This window comes from Procambarus clarkii, chromosome 28 (genome assembly GCF_040958095.1).
Source record: "Procambarus clarkii isolate CNS0578487 chromosome 28, FALCON_Pclarkii_2.0, whole genome shotgun sequence".
In the NCBI taxonomy this organism is placed as follows: domain Eukaryota; kingdom Metazoa; phylum Arthropoda; class Malacostraca; order Decapoda; family Cambaridae; genus Procambarus; species Procambarus clarkii.
The window spans coordinates 9753579-9772710 of NC_091177.1; the positions used below are offsets into that span (position 1 = coordinate 9753579).

Genomic DNA, 19132 nt, shown 5'->3' on the forward strand with positions numbered 1-19132 from the left:
ATGATTATGGAACCAAAATAGTGACAGAAAGGACGCTGTATTCCAGTACCAACATGCCCATTCATGATCCTCATGGATTTTGGATTTTCAGGCAGTGTGGCAAAGACACTCATAGAACCATTGCTGAACAAGGGGCACACTTTGTATACTGACAATTGTTATACCAGACCCTTGCTAACTGCTTGAACATAAGACTAGAGTCTTTGGCACATTAAAGCCACATAGGAAAGAAATGCCAGTAGCAGTGTTCAGTACAGGTATTTAAGTAGGTGATTGTCAGCTCAGAAAAAACTGCAATATTTTATCGGCGCATTGGAAAGACAGACATACAGTGAATATATTGACAAGGATTTACACTAGTGAAATGATAGAAGTGGCAAACAGAACTTTGCAACACAGATCTGTTTAATAAGTTATATAAACCAAATTGTCATGGACTATAATATAAATATGTGACTGGTGGATAAATGTGACATGATGGTAGGTGCTGTTGAATGTGTGTGTGGAAAACTGTAATGTAGACCAAGAAATTGTTTTTCAAGCCTTCAGTCTCTTTGAATCCAGCTGTGGTCTATATTGGTTCGCTTACTTTCTGATTGGGGTGGGGTGGCAAAGTGTCAATGGCTCTCTGCACCTCTTTGAGGCACCTAAGTTCTGGCTCTGATTCATGATAGGCTAACATAATGCCATTAGTTGATTTGACCTAATAGTTGACAGCTATCTCTGCAAAATAGCATTCAGGAAGTCACTGGGGTTCATGCAGAAAGAGGTATTTTTTATTTCTCAAACATAATTATGCTCACATAGACATTATAATTACAAATGGAAGCAAAGATACAGAAAGCAGAATGTATGTATAAATGTCAATTTTATTGAACATAGTAAATGTCCAGGATGGGATTATATAATAGTTGATATTGATAGTTGGTATTTATGTTGCTGACCTGAATGACGGTGGATCTTTTCTCTTCCCTCATCACCAAACTGAATGCAGGCACAAGCCGCCGGCTGTTTGACCAGTTCTTCCGCAAGTTGCTGCTGGGAAAGGTGGATTCAGCGCCCCGGCCTGAGAGCTTCAGGCTTACTAAGGGGTGAGTCCTCTACTCCTCCATTGCATCAATACCATAGTTATATTGCAAGATACATTAATTCTTACTCATAACTTGTGAAGAGTATTTGACTAGTACTTTTCAGTGTTACAATAAATTAAGCTAAATATTCAGAAACTATCACATAATAATTGCAATTGATTATTATTATTATTACTCTTTACATTGGTTTAGTGTTAGGATAATTTTAGTTGGGTGATAAAAGCATTAGTTCAACAAATAGATTTTTTGTTTTGTTTTTATTAAATTAATATTGTTTTCCATAAAAGGGCATACTAGAATATTGCTAGAGTAGTACATACTCTTAGCCATTATGTAATCTAATTATGGACTGATTACAAGATCAGTTTCAAGGATGTGAAATATATTATCTGATATATGTTAACCACTAGTATGAGTAGGCTGGCCACTAGTATGAATGTGTTAGCCACTAGTATAACTTTGTGGGGTCATTAGTTTAAATGTGTTATTTACTAGTGTGTGTGTTGCAGAATGCTTCCCCTGAGTGTGTTAGCCACAAGTGTATGTGTGTTACAGGATACTTGTACTGAGGAGTGTTAGCCACTAATGTGTTTTGCAGGATGCTGCCGCCAGAGAGTGGCTCAGTGTATGACTACCTCTATGAGCAGGAGACACAACGCTGGATCCTCTGGTATGACACCATTGATAGAGACAGGCGTGTGATTCCCACAGATGCTAAGGTATCTTCCATACTTTTCTCATGCTCTCGTGTTGCTAGCTCTGCAACATTTTATATTGTATATATCCCTAACAAAATCATACAAATATAAATACAGTACATTATTTTTGCTTATAATAAAATAAAAATAATATACTAATTCATTGATAGCAGTGCTTGGAGAGGTTACAACACTGATTATGACTGGCAGGTGTCAAAATTACTGATCCCGACGGCAGAGACAGCGAGACAAGAATTCTTCCTAAGGACATGCCTGGATCATGATGTGCCTTTGCTTCTGTTGGGACCAACAGGCACGGGCAAAAGTGCTCACACTAATGCCTGCCTAGTTAACCTGCCCAAGGACAAGTTTATCATCAATACTATAAATTTCTCAGCAAGAACCTCTGCCAGTCAGGCCCAGGACATAATTATGTCAAAGGTGGATAGGTAAGCATCACCAAAGATGCACTCAAGTCCATTCTGTTCCTTTGCATCTCTATTTATTAAAACATTATTCTTACTCTTTATTACTCATCATAGGTTTTGAATAATTTGCATGTGTGCATCGTTCAATTTGTTTATTTTCTCTTGGTTTTAGATCTTCATTGGTGTGAAGAAAATAATGTAAATTTCCCATAATGAAAAGCATTTCTCATCTTTATATATCTTTTTCATATTGAATATTTTCTTTACAGTGATGACTTGTCATCTAATTTGGCTTATGTTAGACATTCATTATTCAATTTTTTCTTTCCTTAATTTAATCTACCTTAGGCAATATTTACATTGTACCGTACTGTATTGTACAGTACTGTATATTGGTAAATATAATTCTTGGGAATTAGTTTGCCACATTTGGTTAACTTTGTCAACTATGGAGGCTCAGTGGATTGATTTTATTTTCATAAGAGTTTTCTGTATTATTAATTTGTAGAACAGGTTTTGTTCCTCATTTCTAGTTTCATTTATTTCATTGACCTCTAAATTTGTCTAAATTCTCCATTGACATACCTTTCTCAGTGGTTATGATCTTCAGTCTTTGCCTTCCTCAGTATGTCTTCCATGTTCTGTATTATAAATTTGTAAATAGTGTGTAACCTTTAGGCAGTCTAGCTGTTTGTTTTAGTTTTTTAATAGGTTACATATTGTTGCCTTTTGCTAAGTTAAGTTGGGTTAAGTAGGTTTTAATATAATGAAAATTCTATTTACAAACTATCTTCTGTTTTAAATTATCTGTATCACTTAAAATGTGTACATAGTTGAGGCACATTAGTTTGTGTTGGCGATGTCCTTTGCTTTCCGAGATGGATGTGTAGTAGCTCAACTGGGTCATTTCAGGCGTCGAAAGGGTGTATTTGGGCCAGCAATGGGAAGGAAGTATGTGGTCTTCATCGACGATGTCAACATGCCACAGAAGGAGACATATGGGGCCCAGCCACCCATAGAGTTCCTCAGGCAGTGGCTCGACCATAAACACTTCTACGACAAGAAGGATACCTCCAAAATTGAGCTTGTTGATTCGGTAATTCGGAGTGACTTTGATGATAATTTTTTTGCTTTTATATTTATAATGTCACTAATACATATTAATGCTAATTTAAAAGTTGCAAGATACAAAAATTTGCTATAGAGAGTGACCAAATATATTCTCCTAATACTGTATGTATAAATAACATTGTTGTAAATAGCAGTACTGTATTATATAAAAAATGTTTGGATACAACTTGCAAATGAATGAGTTATGTATATAAAAACATTTTCTCTGTCAACTTTGTATCACATTACCTTGTTCCATAAATTGGCTGAGAGTAGATTAGTCTGACAGAATGTGTTTATACAGTGTAGTAATATTTTGCAGCTATTTCTGGGAGCGATGGCTCCCCCTAGTGGAGGCCGCAATACCATCTGTGGCCGGTTCACACGCCATCTCAACATTATCTGTATTGATGCATTTGATGACTTGACTTTGGACCAAATTTTTGGATCAATTGTGATATGGCACTTAGCGAGCCATGAGGACGCTGCAGTGCAGCGCCTCAATAGGGTGAGTGGCAGTGCTTATGGTGTGGTTCTGAAGTGTAGTATTCTTCAATGTATGGTTCTGCCAATAGTGTATAGTAATGTTCAGGTGTGGTTTTTTTGTTCAATAGACTACTCTTTAAGTTTGAGTTTGGCATATAGTACTCTGCCTCTCCATTATGTCTTTTATGACCACACTACCCCTTTCATGCACAAACAAGGTTGTTTTCAAGTAAATATGTGCAGTATGATCAAAGAAACAGTGAATTATAATAATGACATTAATCTGACCTCTCCTCCCAATAGGACATTGTGTGAGGAGCCTATGCTTCACTTTCTAATTATTAATGATATTGTTCACAACTCTTGCGAGACCAAAATTGGAATATTCAGCGTTATATGGTGCCTCTCAAGAAGCATATCAAGTAAGCTGAAAAATGTGCAAAGACATGCTGCTAAATGGCTTCCAGAAAAGAAAAACCAAGAGCTACAAGAAGAGGCTAGAGGTGTTGAACATCCCAAAGTTAGAAGATAGAAGGAAAAATAGGTGATATACTCATTACATACAAAGTACATTAGTAACAGGAATCAACAAAATTGACAAAGAGGAATTCTTGTAACCTGTAACTTCAAGAACAAGAGGTCATAGATTCATGCTAAGGAAGCAAAGATGCTGAATAAATATTAGAAAGTTCTCTTTTGCAAGCAGTGAATAAACTGTTGGAACAGTTAAATGAGAAGACAGGTGGATGCCAAAACCATTAGTACAATAGATTCAAAGCATCATATGATAAAGAGTACTGGAAAGCTGGGACACTAGCATAGCCACCCCAGGCCCCTCCACCTAAAAAACAAAGGAGGAGAGACAGCCCTCATTCATGGACAGCACTCAAGCAACACCGAATAGTGGCAACAACTACCACGGATCCAGAACAAACCCCAACACCAGCAGAATTCTGGAACATCAACGGAATCGGCACCTCAGGCACCCTATTCCAATGACACAGGCTCCAATTACAGCAGCATCACAGCAAGCATCTGCATCAGACACTGAAATTGAAGAGAACAAAGAGCTTGAAGAGCTGGAAGTCTCCTACATCCTCCCAGTACCCGCAGTCATACCAGGCAAACCAGACAGAAGCAAACCTTGTTACTGCCTTTACATCCCTCAGGAGGTATACAGCAAGTTCAAGGGCAACAGCAATACTAGGAAAACCCAGCTATAGAATGCAACTGGCGCAGCTCCAACAGGAACAAAAGCAAACTGCCTCACATAATGTTTCATCCACTATTCCATAGTGGAGCGATACATAGACCTCTCCATCCTGAACATAAATCACATCGACCCAGTCTTCAGGGCAGAAAACATGGAACAACGCGACTTCTCTACAGTAGCCAAAGACCCAGAAGGAACTCCAATACCAAAGCTTTGTTTCAGATATTTCAAGCAACATTACAACATCGTACCACCACAGCCAAAATCAAACCCAAGTTAAAAGAACGAACAGGTTCAACAACATCATAGGGAAAACGCCTCCTGCAAGCCAGACAGAACACCTCAGGTGAACCAGGTTGATATCACACCGCCTCATCACTAGCCTCCTGCCGCTTAAGAAGAACTCAAGCTAAAGGCTTGGACCGAAAAAACATCTCCAATCCACGGTGGAAAGGCCACTGAACTATCAAGCCTCCTCTCTTCACATCCAGATCCTCTTCCAAGAATTTTACCACCTCATCCTTCTTCCTCCCACATCCTCTCCAAGCTCTTTGGACACCAAAGCTAAAACTAGCATAGCTTTCATCCTGTAACTACTTTTAAGTAATTACTTTTACTCTCTCTCACACACAATTATAAACACACATATAGGAGTTCATATTTTATACTTTCATATGTTGTTATCACTATAATAGGTGAGTTTGGATAAAGAAAATGTGTTCAAGGGATTTAAAATTATTCAGGCAATATAAATATCTCCAGTAACATTGTGATTTAGAAGCAATGCGTGAACTTGAACTGGAGCTATTCTTCCTTGAACTGTTTAATGTATCACATATATATTTTTTCCATTTTTATATACTGGTTTGTTCCACTGTCAGGCTGTTGTGGAGGCCACACGGGAAGGTGTACAAGAAGGCTACCACCACCTTCATGCCGACTCCCTCGAAAAGCCATTACCTCTTTAATCTGCGAGACTTCTCCCGGGTCATCAATGGCATTCTTCTGGTGCCCAATGCTGCCCTCAGCTCGGTGGAGAAGCTGGTGAGGCTTTGGCTCCATGAAGTATATCGAGTCTTTCACGACAGGTTAAGCAGTGACATTGACAGGTGAATTTGTGATTTATAATTTAATTAAAGATGGGATGGTGACTATATAAAACTTAAGGATGCGACTTGGTGATAGTTGTATCTGGTGCTCTTGACCAGTAAGACAAAATTGATGATAAATATGGATAAATTTGTAATGGTAGACTGAAGTCTGACAATCAGTGAGACTATCCTAAGCAAATTAAGAAATTTTAGTCTTTTTGCAAAGTTTCCAATTTTCCTTGCACATTTTCTCATATGCATTATAATATATTTTTAGCTATTTACTAATCATCTTCATAATTTTGTCAACTTTCATTGTTTTATCTTGATAAAAAAAGATCACTTTATGGTTTGTCAATAAACCACTGTGCAACAGCAGACAATGGTAAGGATGTATAATAGAGTAGGAAAAAGACTCAAGGTTACCAGAAACAGGGCTAAGAGAGGGCAGTAAAAGCACTGCAAGCTTCTGAATCATGGCTTCCTTCACTTTCCAACTTACCTCTCCCAAACTTTCCTTCCACAATCCTCTTTAGGTTCGTGATTTTATGATTTTTCTCCCACCAAGTTTGTTGGAAATCTTTTCATATTATTTATAATTAATTGTGTTGGGAACAGACAGCCAGTGCATATATATATGTTAGGCTTACTTCGAGGTCCTCCCAGAGTTGAAGTACAGTACTAACCCTTCCGAGAATGCAACCCCCACCGTACCAGCATCTTATAACAACAATTAATAACAGTGCATTACTATGTTTGTTTTATTTTAGAATGAAATTTGGTTATTCCAAGGTAAAAATAAAAATAATTCAAATCTGGCATTGAGGAGTGATAATTAAGGCTGTATCCCAAAATATACAAAATAAGGAATGCTGGCATTAACCAAAAAAATTTCAGTGCATAAAAATGCATTGTCAGTCTTGCTGAATTGACTAATGGTTGCAGTCAATAGAGTTGTGTGAAGTGATGGTTCTTGCAGCTGCAACACCCACAAATAGTTGTCCATCATTACGTCCAGAACATCCTTATGTTATAGACCAGATTGGCAAAACAAGAGCAATTTCAATATTTTTATCTTTTTTTTTATCAAACAATTCAGACTACAAAGCTAGCACCAACCACCATCTGATCCCTAAACATGAATTAATTCCCATATGCTGAATCCCTAGCAATTTTCAGAATTCAAATTTGCCGTACCACTTTGGGGAACATTATGGTTTGAAATGTCTGGAAATGGATCTGTGCCTATCACTAAATAACCTCTTGTATCTGTCCCTAGACAGCCCTTTGCATTTACTACTAAATAAACATAAATGTAATATTTGGTTGCTCACTTACTTAACCGGCACCCAGTGGTACATTTCAGTGATGATCTGTAATCACAAACTATTACACTGTCAAACAACATACTGTATATATTTCATTATACCTTCCAGTTCTTTGAAGAACAATTATCCATTTTTCATAAACTCAGGATCGAGTTCTTCAACATTGTGAAGGAGGTGAGTCAAAGAACCTTCCGCATGCAGCTGAGTGTCGTACTGGAACACTTGGTGCCTGCAGGAGAAGCTCTCAATCCTCACCATCTTCACAACCTCATCTTTGGCAACTATATGATCGCAGATGCTGAGACCAAAGTGTATGATGAGGTGAATGCTAAGGCTTGTTGTACAGTATCTAAAGTATACCCAGGCATTAAACTGTCTTGATAAAACTGTCTTTGATAAAACTAAAACATCTTGATATTGTAACTTTTATATTTAAAAGGACATCCATATTTGTTTGTCTATAATGTAATTTATATTGGCTCAAATTACTATTTAAGATGAAGTATTGATTGTGTATAATTCTCCATTTTGCAGTTCTTAATGTCTTAATTTAATAAAAAAATTCTAACTTGGTAAATGACCTCAAGTAAGACACAGGGCTTGGACTGGTCATTAACAGCTGTCAACAATGTAGAGTGTAATGTTTGTTACTATTATGACACAAACACAAAGTATAATAGTTTTAGATGTATTTTGATACAGTTTAGTTAGAGTGGTTTAAGTTTGAATGGTACAGTGTCTTGACAGTTGAGTCATAAGATGTTAATGATGGCGGAGATGGCGATGTCTGGAAAGAGGATATTTTGTGGTAAGTACATAATGTTATTATTGTTGGCTACTATGTTGTTAGACTGCAAGTTGAGGTAGATCAGAGGTAGTGTTGCTTCTATTTGAGCTGTGTTGAGACTTTTTGATGCAATGGTCAGACAGCCCATCCCAGACATCCCCATCTACCTGACCCCTGTTTTAGGCCCAGGTTGCTCATGTCAAGAACTGAAACAGTCTGACTAGCTGCTAATCAGACTGGTCAGAACAATGGATGAGTTGCTGCAGGAGCTGCATTGCCTGGTGGTGAATGAGAGTTGGCAGAACAAGCTGTAAGTCCCTTATTGTGCAGGGTAACAGAATGCAATGGATGTTATAGAAGAGGCTGTAAAAAGAGCAGCTGGAGAGATCCATGGCAAATGTCACAGCTGTGGCAAGGTTGCAGGCAGTGGTCTTTGCCATGGAGTAGAACCAAGGTGAGCAGTAATGGTGGTGGAAGACCTGTGAGCAGCTATAGTGTTGTTTATCCATTCTGATAGGACTGGGTATTTTGTTACTGGGGTCACCAATGTAATACTTGGTGTATATTTAGATAAATATATATTTGATGTATATTTGATACATCTTAGTTTCAGTGGTTATTGTTCGAATGGTATGATGGCATTGTGACAGTTGAGTTGTAAGATGCCGCTAATGATGATATCTGGGAAGACAGTGGGTTATTGCAAATCTGTGGTGTTATAGCTGTTGGCTGCTATGTTGTGAGACTGTCAGTTGAGGTAAATCAGAAGTGGTGTTGCTTCTTGCTGAGCCATGTTAAGACTTTCTGATGCTGTGGTCAGACAGCCTTATTTTCCCCCCGTCCACCTGACCCCCTGTTTTAGATCCAGGTTGCTCATAAATTGGTTGATGGGAAACTTACCTGGTATCTGTTGGATGTTATTAGTATTTCATGGAATTTCTGGGATTATATTACAAATGTAATTAGTGGTATGTGGAATTCCTGTAAATGTGGAATTCCTGGTATAATTTAAATAGCTGGTACATTATCTCTAATGTGGCTGCTACAAGAGGAACACTAAACTCAGATCCTTATGATGAAGAGACCACTTAAGTGTTCCTTAGATCACTTTTCACATTTTAAATGTTTGTCTTCACTCTGAGTACTAAAAGATGTGTAGATTAGAGTACCTCTGGTGTGTTGCAGGTGCAAGACATGAATGACCTGAGACAAGTGATGGAGACATACCTGCACGAGTACAACATGATTAGCAAGTCACCTATGTCACTTGTGATGTTCCAGTATATTATCCAACATGTGTCCAGGATCAGCAGGGTGCTGCAACAGGACTCTGGCCATGCTCTCCTTATTGGATTTGCTGGTTCAGGCCGCCAGAGTGCTACCAAGCTGGCCATCTTCATGGCCAACCATGAGCTCTTTCAGGTGAGGCCACTGAATGAATTAAAGGGGCTCTGGTAATACAGTTAGGTTCAATCCTGACTGACAGCTGGGAAATCTGGGTTCGAATCCCAGGCAGGACAGAAATGGTTAGAATGTTTCCTTTCACCTAATGGACTTGTTCACCTAACAATAAATAGGTACCCAGGAGTTTGTCAGCTTGTTGTGGGGTTGCATCCTAAAGAGTCATTAGTGGGGACCTCGATATAAGCCTAATGGTGTGCTGTACTGAATACACTGGTTACTGTCTGTCTCCCGACACAAAGAATTATTAATATAATGAATTATTGTAAAAGTTATAAGCATGATATGAATGGAAGAGCAGATACAGTACTCCCAAGGTGTGAGTGTGTGAGAGTAAATTAGGATTAAGGACTTACCCAAAATGCTATGCATGCTAGTGGCTGTACAAGAATGTAAGATCTCTTGTATAAATAAATAAATAAATAAATAAATAAATAAATAAATAAATAAAAAGAACATATTTTAAATTTTATATGCAATCCCATAGATAGAGGTGACAAAGACCTACGGTGTAGCAGAGTGGCGGGAGGACATAAAAAAAGTGCTGATGAAGGCTGGAGGCGACGGGAAGTCCATTGTGTTTCTTCTCACTGATACACAGATCAAAGATGAGAGTTTTTTGGAGGACATAAACACATTACTTAATACAGGGGAGCTGCCTAATCTATACACCAATGAAGAAAAGGCAGAAATATTAGAGAAAATACAAGCTGTTGCCAAGGATGAGGTATGACTGTTATCTTCATATGTATTTTTATTCCTATTGTTCTAAATTATATATCACCTTAACATTATAGTCATTTAGAATTATGATATCAGTTATTTAATATTTGGATGATGCAAGTAACCTGCAAACAAATAGTTGAAATAAACAGTTACTAATGTCAGTTACTCTTCAAATTAAAATTAATTTTTTCGTAAGTGATCATTCTTATATAAAATTGGTCTTGTTTATTAAATTCATGTATATTGTTCATTTATACATGAAAATAATGATATAAATAATACTGTATTGCTGCTGCCTTTGCTGCCCTTGAGGCACCATTATTATACTGATTGAGGGGTGATTGAGGTATTAATTTAAAACATTTGGCTGCTACATCTAAGCTATATACATTGGCGAGTGTTAATAAAATGAACACCTATATCTGTAAAAAAGAAATCATTTTAATAGTATGTAATAATAATTCATCAGATGAAATGACAAATACTGTATAAGCATCTGATAGCTTGTGTTTTAGTATTCTATGGCATTTGAATCTACTATGTAATCATGTAAGCAGCATTCTGTATTTCAGTCTGATCCAGATTTCACCAAATATAAATTTGATCAGTTGATACAAGGGATTATAATTAGGATATACAGTATCTTGCAGCTTGAATCATCTTTGGTTTATTATATTTTGTCTAGGAAATACTTTACATGCATTTATATGAATTTTTGAGTACTGTAATTGTTTTGGTAATTAATGGTAATGATTAAGAGTAATTGTTTGATAATGAATTATATACTATATAATATAATTGTTTTCTTTTAAGGAGTTTTTCTTGTATATATATGTTTCTAGGAGGGCTCCTTGTTGCTAACCATCTGTATAACTCCAGACATGTCACACCAGGACCTTGCTTTTGAGCCATTAATAACCTTCTAAAGACCAAATGGCGAAACCTTATTCCCCCTCGTAGAGGCACATAGAGCAGAGAATGCTAGAGCACCTTAACAAAGAAATAAGACACTAGAAGGGTAGAGTAAGACAAAACAGACAATAGCAAGGAGAATCTGAATCTCTGAATGAGAGACATATGAGGAATTAGGCTGACTCCCAGTAGTGTTTTAATGACTTGCAAGGGCTTGGTGTGATGTGTGTGGAGCTATCCAGTTGGTTAGCAACCGGGTTGCCACTGAGGACCCACCAGAAAAAAGCAGTTCATTACATTCAATGCTGTTTTCTCTAATATGACAAAAGATTAGGTCAATGATTCTTACATGAATCTTCCATAAGTTTATGGTTTTCTTCATTTGGAAAGGAATTGGAAAATGTCACTAAAGGACATATTTTACTGAAGCACACTTCAACATTTTTGGAGAGAGATGGAAAAATGAATACATATTGACAGAGGTGAAAGATTTCATGTTAGATGAAGAAACATGAGGTGTTATTCTGTTGAGGGAACTGGACAATCTTGCCCTCCATCGTGATTGGTTTGCTGGGGCAGTATGTATGGTGTAAACTGGTAGTTCTGTCTTGTGAATGGTAGGAGGTGTGCAAGTGCATGCTGACTGTTGATAATTGGATAAGTGTTTGGTATACAGTATAGAACTGTACTTTGTTCATGCTACAACCCATCCTCAGTTTATGTTCATTCCATCCAGCGGTCGACCCCAAAGATGCATTCATAAATTTTAACATGCTGTTCATTCAAAATAGAAATTTTCTTATTTAATAATTAATATTATATATTAGCATATTGGGCATATTTATGCATTGGTTAGGTTACGTGTCTAGGTTCTGTTGGTGATTATTTGTATTTGTAGTATGTGGGTCAAGCATTTACAGAGTTGCAATTTGAACAAAAGTTGTCAGCGAAGCACTGTTCGAGAACTGTTCAAATGTCATCAGTTGTGAGTTGTGTGTAAACTGTTTTTCATTCATAAACAGGGGGGTTTGGTAGGTGCATGGAATCACTTTTTGCTTTTGTTTATGAGGATGGGCTGTATGTTATGACAATGTACTAATTAATAATTCATATGTGTGCTGAGGTTTTCATTTTGAAAAAATTCACTGATAGCCTTAATATTGGCTGTAAATACAAGCTTTCTTCTCTTATGTCATATTGCAGGTGATGTCTTCAATGCAAAATGTTATTTTAGAACATAAAACTAGAATTCACTGTCTTGGCCTGCATAGCATAAGAATTAACTCTAATTTTTCCTTTAATTTTTTAAACTGTAAAGCAATGATTAAAGATATGCACGTTAATAAATTCCCTGCATGTTCTGAACTTCAACTGTCAACATAAAATTTTAATTTATAGATACTGTACGTGAACATTTATTTTGTACGATATTTTTATATAAAGATTTTGTTAGACTATTTTGAAAAGTTGACATTTATTTTGTATAGTATTCATTGTTTTGAAAAGATATACATTTTTGAATAGTTATCTGATGGGCTTTTTTAAATTGTTATAACTCATCAAATTGTTTAAAATTTTCTTTATAAAATATCAATAAATAATGTATAGAATGTTATAGTTATAGCATTAATATGGTGACCTAGGATGGAGTGTGGAGGCGTGTCTTTGTCACCCTCTGACCATGAACTGGTGCTTCAGGTCCTGGTGATCCAGGTACTGTTAGTCCAATTGCTGGTTCCCCACGTGCTGTTGCCCCAAGTACTGGAGCCAGAGGTATTGATGCCACAGGTCCTTGTGCCCACCTTATGCAACAGGTGCTTTTGGTCCAGGACCTGGTGATAATCTCACTAGCCATGCTCCTCCCTTGAACACACCATTAATAACTATCTAAATCTTAGTGTCTAAATCACACATTATTTTCCAGGGTCTTGACGTGGTAAGAATGTTAAGTTAATGCATGCTATAAACAAATTGGAGAGATCCAAGTTAAATTTTCATGATCAGATTTCAGACCTTCCTGAGCACCCAATGTTAGAGCACCTCATGTTAGTATGGTCAAAACCCCTAAATACAGGGAGTTGTTCTCTGTTGGGTAGATAGTCTGTGTGTGTGTGTGTATACTTGTGCCACACTGAGCATGCAACAGTGAGAGCGATGCTGGTGTGACACAGATCTCCTCTCTAGTTCCTATCTTTCACAGTCTTGCATAAGCAGCATCAGCTTAAAACATCACTAATTTCATAGGGTAGCCCATTGTAAATATCTAATGCAGCCTGCTGTAAAAATTTGATAAATAATCATGTATGAAACAGGAGTTGTGACAAACTAGCCACGTGATCACTATTTTCATAATTGTAGATAAAATTAGTTTTAAGAATTTTAAGTGCACCATAAGTAGTTATCTGTATCCATGGCATATTTAACTCTATATACAATATTCCCCTAGATTAATCTAGGCCTGGGACATGAATATACCAACTAATGATTCCACTTTTACTACAGAAGTTAAGTTCTAACAAATATCACTTGTTATTTTACCATATACCCAATTGTCCTATATATACAATTATGACCAAACATTTATTTATTTATTTAGTTTTATATAAGAAGGTACATTGGGTTTGTGAGAATACATAGCATAGTATTTACAATCTTGTAAAGCCACTAGTACGCGAAGCGTTTCGGGCAGAAAATAAACATGGAAAAATAAAGAATATTTGCTGCTAACAGTGGTGCAAATATTATTGTTATAGATTTATTCAATGATGAGTCTGTAAAATTTGATCCAGTAATAGGTCTTAGGATCAATATGTTATGATGATTTTGCTATTCATAACATTTTTACTTCCTCTATTGTAGCTATAAAGATATTTTTCTTAATGTGCACTATAAATTGTATTGGCTTGTGTATAGTGTTTGGTAGCAGCAGGATGTGGCTGTGGTTCCTTGCACCCCGAACACCCTCAAACAATAGTTTCTAACTCCAACACTTATGTGATCCCTTTCACTGAAGCATCAAAGTTTTGTATCCTGTCAGTATCTGTAACTTTCTTTGTACAGTGGTAAAAAAGGCATGCAAAAATATATCATATGGTTGCAGAAACTGATTGCCATTGAATGAGGAAGAACATGTTTGAGTAAACTAGGTTGTCCATAACTGTAAGAGCTATGAATATGAGCATGTGTCATTAATAGAATGAGCTACATTGAGTGTAGGATATATGTGAGGAGATGCTGAAGTGCAGCAATTTGAGACAAGTGTTAAGGTGTAGAGAATTGTCATAGGGTGATTTCTTTGATTAAAGGATTTCAGTGGTTTCAATTTATAAATTAATGCCACTGTTGTGCACACAAAATGACATTACACTTTCCATTCAACTCTTGTTTACTAGCAAGATTCTATAAACGGTGCCTAGTGAATTACAGTATCACAATTTTATTTTAATTTGTCTGAATATGCATTCTTATATTTCCTACATCAGATTTTCAACATAATAGTAACTTTTCTGACATAAACATTACATGATCTATTTTTTATATACTAGTACATTCACAACCAAACTGCATCTCAAAGATTAAAATATTCCAAAGATTAATATCTTTCTCTTCTTATAACATAATCTACACACAAAATTTATATTCAAGATTTCACACCCTTTTTGATTACTTTAGTGTTTATGAATCACCACACAAAATTGTTGACAGGCAACATTTCGTTAAACAAGCTTTCACAAGTTTCTAAAATACATGAAGGAATAACGAAATATATACAGCTGGTAGATAAAATGAAGGAATTTAACATTGTTTAGCGGGGTGTTCTGTATAAAATGTGAGTTTCAAGGAGTCGGTCGTGGACCGGAGGAGTCAGTCATGGACCGGAGGTGTGACAGTGTGATCAGAAGTGTTAGGACGAAATAAAATAATTCAGAGTGTATCCAGGGATTTTATTTTTTTAAGTTTATTAAAATTCTTTGCTGTGTTCAATTGTTTATTTTGATCTTTGAATAGTAATTCATTCTCTACATCATTTTTGTTGAGCATTTTTGCTTTTACTCAGTCCATAGTATAATGTAAGTCACTGTATGAGATGCAAAGAGTGTTGATATTTTTTGGTTCTCGATGCGTATTTATGTTCCCTGATTCTGGTATAAGTATATATAGTATTATATTTATTTGTATGTTGGTATTTTTTGGCGCATGAGCAGACATGCTTGAATATCCTAGCTGCACTTTATAGGTTAATGTGACACTCTTCAATGAAGCAAATAAAACTAGAAGTTACTTAGAAAATGCTGCTATGCAAAGCATCAAAATCATTGAATAATACAAAGTATTTTTACATATTGCTCCACATCTGACCTTACTTGTGTTAAACAACATTATCAACTGCTGGGCCTTGTCTATTAGATGATAACCTACATTCAACATTGCTAAACTCCTTTTTTTTTGTCACCCACTCTACAGTGGTTATGTATGTATATACTGTATTTACCTTCATATTTGCTTAACATGTGAATATGTACACGGTTCAACAAAAACTTGTCTCAGATAGATTCACAATCTTACATGATGTTTTATTAACATATTTTTTTGTATTGTTAATGATTTATGTATTACTTTTCACCAAGATATTATTTTTACATAGAGCAAAATATAATTAATATTTAACCCAATTTAACTAATATTAACTTGGACATCTGTTATTGAAACATATTATGATTTATTAATGTCCCTAGCCTGTCTGTTATTCCTCTAAAAAGCGCAGCCTCTGTGCAGTAACATAGCCTCTGTCTCACCAAGGGCAAGAAGATGGATGCCTCACCAATGACCCTATTCGGGTACTTCAATGAGCGGGTGCGGGCCAACCTGCACCTGGTGGTGGCCATGTCCCCTATAGGTGACACTTTCAGGACCAGGCTCAGGATGTTCCCCTCTCTCATCAACTGTTGCACTATAGACTGGTGAGTACAGCTGAAATACATGGGATAAAATGTGTTCTCTTATATCCTCTCACATCTGGACATCTGCTGTGCCAGGTGAGTACGATGGGCTCACCATAACCCATGCTGCTTGGAACTTTTTGTTCTGAGTAGCTGAATCTAAAACAACAGCAACAACAACAACAACATGATGTTGTTGCACTGGTATATTATACCTTGATGTATTAATGCAGTGCATGATGATGCTTTACTTTTGTTGTGTAAGATAATACAATTATATGTACTATAAAATAGTGTGATGATATAGTTCAGAGCAGCTTTGTGTCAATGCATTGTTTAGGAAGGTGATAGTGAGGTATTTAGTATTACCTTATCTAATGTACCTATAATAATCAGTGCATACAATAATTTTTATCTAGATGGAGAAGTTAAGGACAATATCATGATCATATAGCTGAAAATAATATTTTAGTAGTTTAGTATTAGGCTTTAAGCCTAGTAACCATTTGAAGATTATTAAGGGTACCATAATGACTTGCTGATATATATTTTAGTCATAAAAATAATTCAAGATTAATGTAAATTTTAGGATTTATACAACGAAAAGCAGAATACACTTTGGTGTATATATCATCCTGTGCTTTTATGGTGGTATGGAGGATTATATCGTTGCATTAAAGTTCAAGTAGATTTATTATTACAATAAAATAAATCTCAAAGGGTTAGAGTAGCTTAGACTACCCTCTTTCCTGAATTACAAGTCCCTTAATAAGGCTCACAAATAATCCAATTCAGAACACACATCCTACTTATATATTATTGCAGTATAGTAAGGATTTTTTTTTTTAATGTTCGATGTGGAGCAGGTTCATGCCCTGGCCAGACGAGGCACTGGAGATGGTGGCGACGACACTGCTACAGGAAGTGCAGATGGATACATCATTGGTGGCCCGCTGTGTCACCGCCTGCAAGTACTTCCATCACAGCATAAAAGTCCTTGCTAACAGGTAGTGTGTGTGTGTGTGTGTGTGTGTGTGTATATGTATGTATGTATGTATGTATGTATGTATGTATGTATGTATGTATGTATGTATGTATGTATATATATATATATATATATATATATATATATATATATATATATATATATATATATATATATATATATATATAATATATATATAATATATATACATATATATATATATATATATATATATATATATATATATATATATATATATATATATATATATATATATATGCGAACAAGCCTGAATGGTCCCCAGGACAATATGCAACTGAAAACTCACACCCCAGAAGTGACTCGAACCCATACTCCCAGAAGCAACGCAACTGGTATGTACAAGACGCCTTAATCCACTTGACCATCACGACCGGACATAATGAGGTATAACGACCGGACATAATATATATATATATATATATATATATATATATATATATATATATATATATATATATATATATATATATATATTATAAGGAGGTAGTAACAGTGGCATTAACTTGATAGTCTTAAGTAAAGTACAAGTATAGTTATATTGTACATGAATTTATGAAAAAGAAAAGCAACATAACAGGAGGGGGGGGGGACTAGGCTGTAATTTTGGAACATTACATAAGTAGGAAATGTCTGTTATAATGTGAGTTATGCATATAAATAGAATCAGACATAGTAATGGGTGTGATTACTTTGTGCCCACTTACATGGCATACAATGACAGATGACTAGATCACAGTTCACGATACATATGTTGAACACAATTTTTTTTTCACTAATCTATGAGATGTGAGTACAGTATACAGAAATAATAAGCAGTGTGTGTCTGGTAGGTTCTATGAGCAGCTTCGGCGAAGGTACTATGTGACACCCACCTCCTACCTGGAGATCGTCTTCACCTTCAAGCAGCTGCTTCTCAAGAAGCGTTCAGAGATTCTTACCCTGAGGGACAGGTGAGGCTCCTACAGCTCTTTTCACTGCTTCATTAAGTTGTATCACCCTCTGCTTTCATTCTCTTGTAGTCATAATTCACTGAAATTAACTTAGTTTACTTCCTTCCCCCTGGCTCCTAAATTCAGTCAGGTGTGTAGAATAACTCTCACAGGATAGATCCACCTCACTAGGCTACCTGGGGTTCACAACACCATATAGTGCATTCTTTAGCATGTTTCTATTATAAGTAAAAATCTGTTCAAACTTTATTTTGTCAGAGGTGAAAGGAGTGCTAAGAAACTTCATGCTGTCGCTGCACCGAAAGACGCAGGTAGGACACCACCATACAGAAGGTGGTAGACCTGCATCAGAAAATCCAAACCCAAATAATAGTGGAGAATGTCGAACCAGAAAGGTACATCACTGGGCCAATCTGCTGAAGGAAAGGGAGCCTTTAGAATGTCTGAGTATGAATGCCAGACTAACATAGCTGGAACAAAAGCTGAGCCAGCCACCAAGATTCAGAAGGATCACCTTGCCAGATTAAGTCTCCATCTTGTACAACACCCAAGGCAACAACTGAACTAGGGGAAAGAGATAAAGGAACTCCCCCAGTTCCTCCGGTCCAATCAAAAGGCAACCACCATGCAAGCTTCTTGATTGGGAAATGGAGCCACATAAGAAGAAAATCGCCAGTTTCATACCGATGTGAAGTGATCCACCTTGCAGAGCCAGAGGAAGGACACCAATGGAAATGGAATGGACCATCATCGATGGTCCACAGTTCACAATTTTATTCATAAGAATGTGTACACAAAGAACATAAGTTTACCTGAGTTTACCTGAGAGTCACTAACACTTGTGGCTTTGATGAGAACAGGAAGCCGGTGGATGAGACAATTGT

General features: G+C 36.4%; 1 protein-coding gene across 1 annotated transcript in view; it reads left to right on the forward strand.

The window, feature by feature from the left end:
* The window catches only part of LOC123755078 (dynein axonemal heavy chain 3-like), a 116017-nt gene that overhangs the window by 57473 nt on the left and 39412 nt on the right, over nucleotides 1-19132 (forward strand). The window contains 12 exon segments of the mRNA XM_069332650.1: nucleotides 995-1091; nucleotides 1690-1810; nucleotides 2000-2238; nucleotides 3130-3313; nucleotides 3650-3856; nucleotides 5933-6135; nucleotides 7592-7766; nucleotides 9418-9654; nucleotides 10181-10420; nucleotides 16132-16292; nucleotides 17138-17278; nucleotides 18129-18248. Of these exon segments, the coding sequence (XP_069188751.1) occupies nucleotides 995-1091; nucleotides 1690-1810; nucleotides 2000-2238; nucleotides 3130-3313; nucleotides 3650-3856; nucleotides 5933-6135; nucleotides 7592-7766; nucleotides 9418-9654; nucleotides 10181-10420; nucleotides 16132-16292; nucleotides 17138-17278; nucleotides 18129-18248 (2125 nt within the window).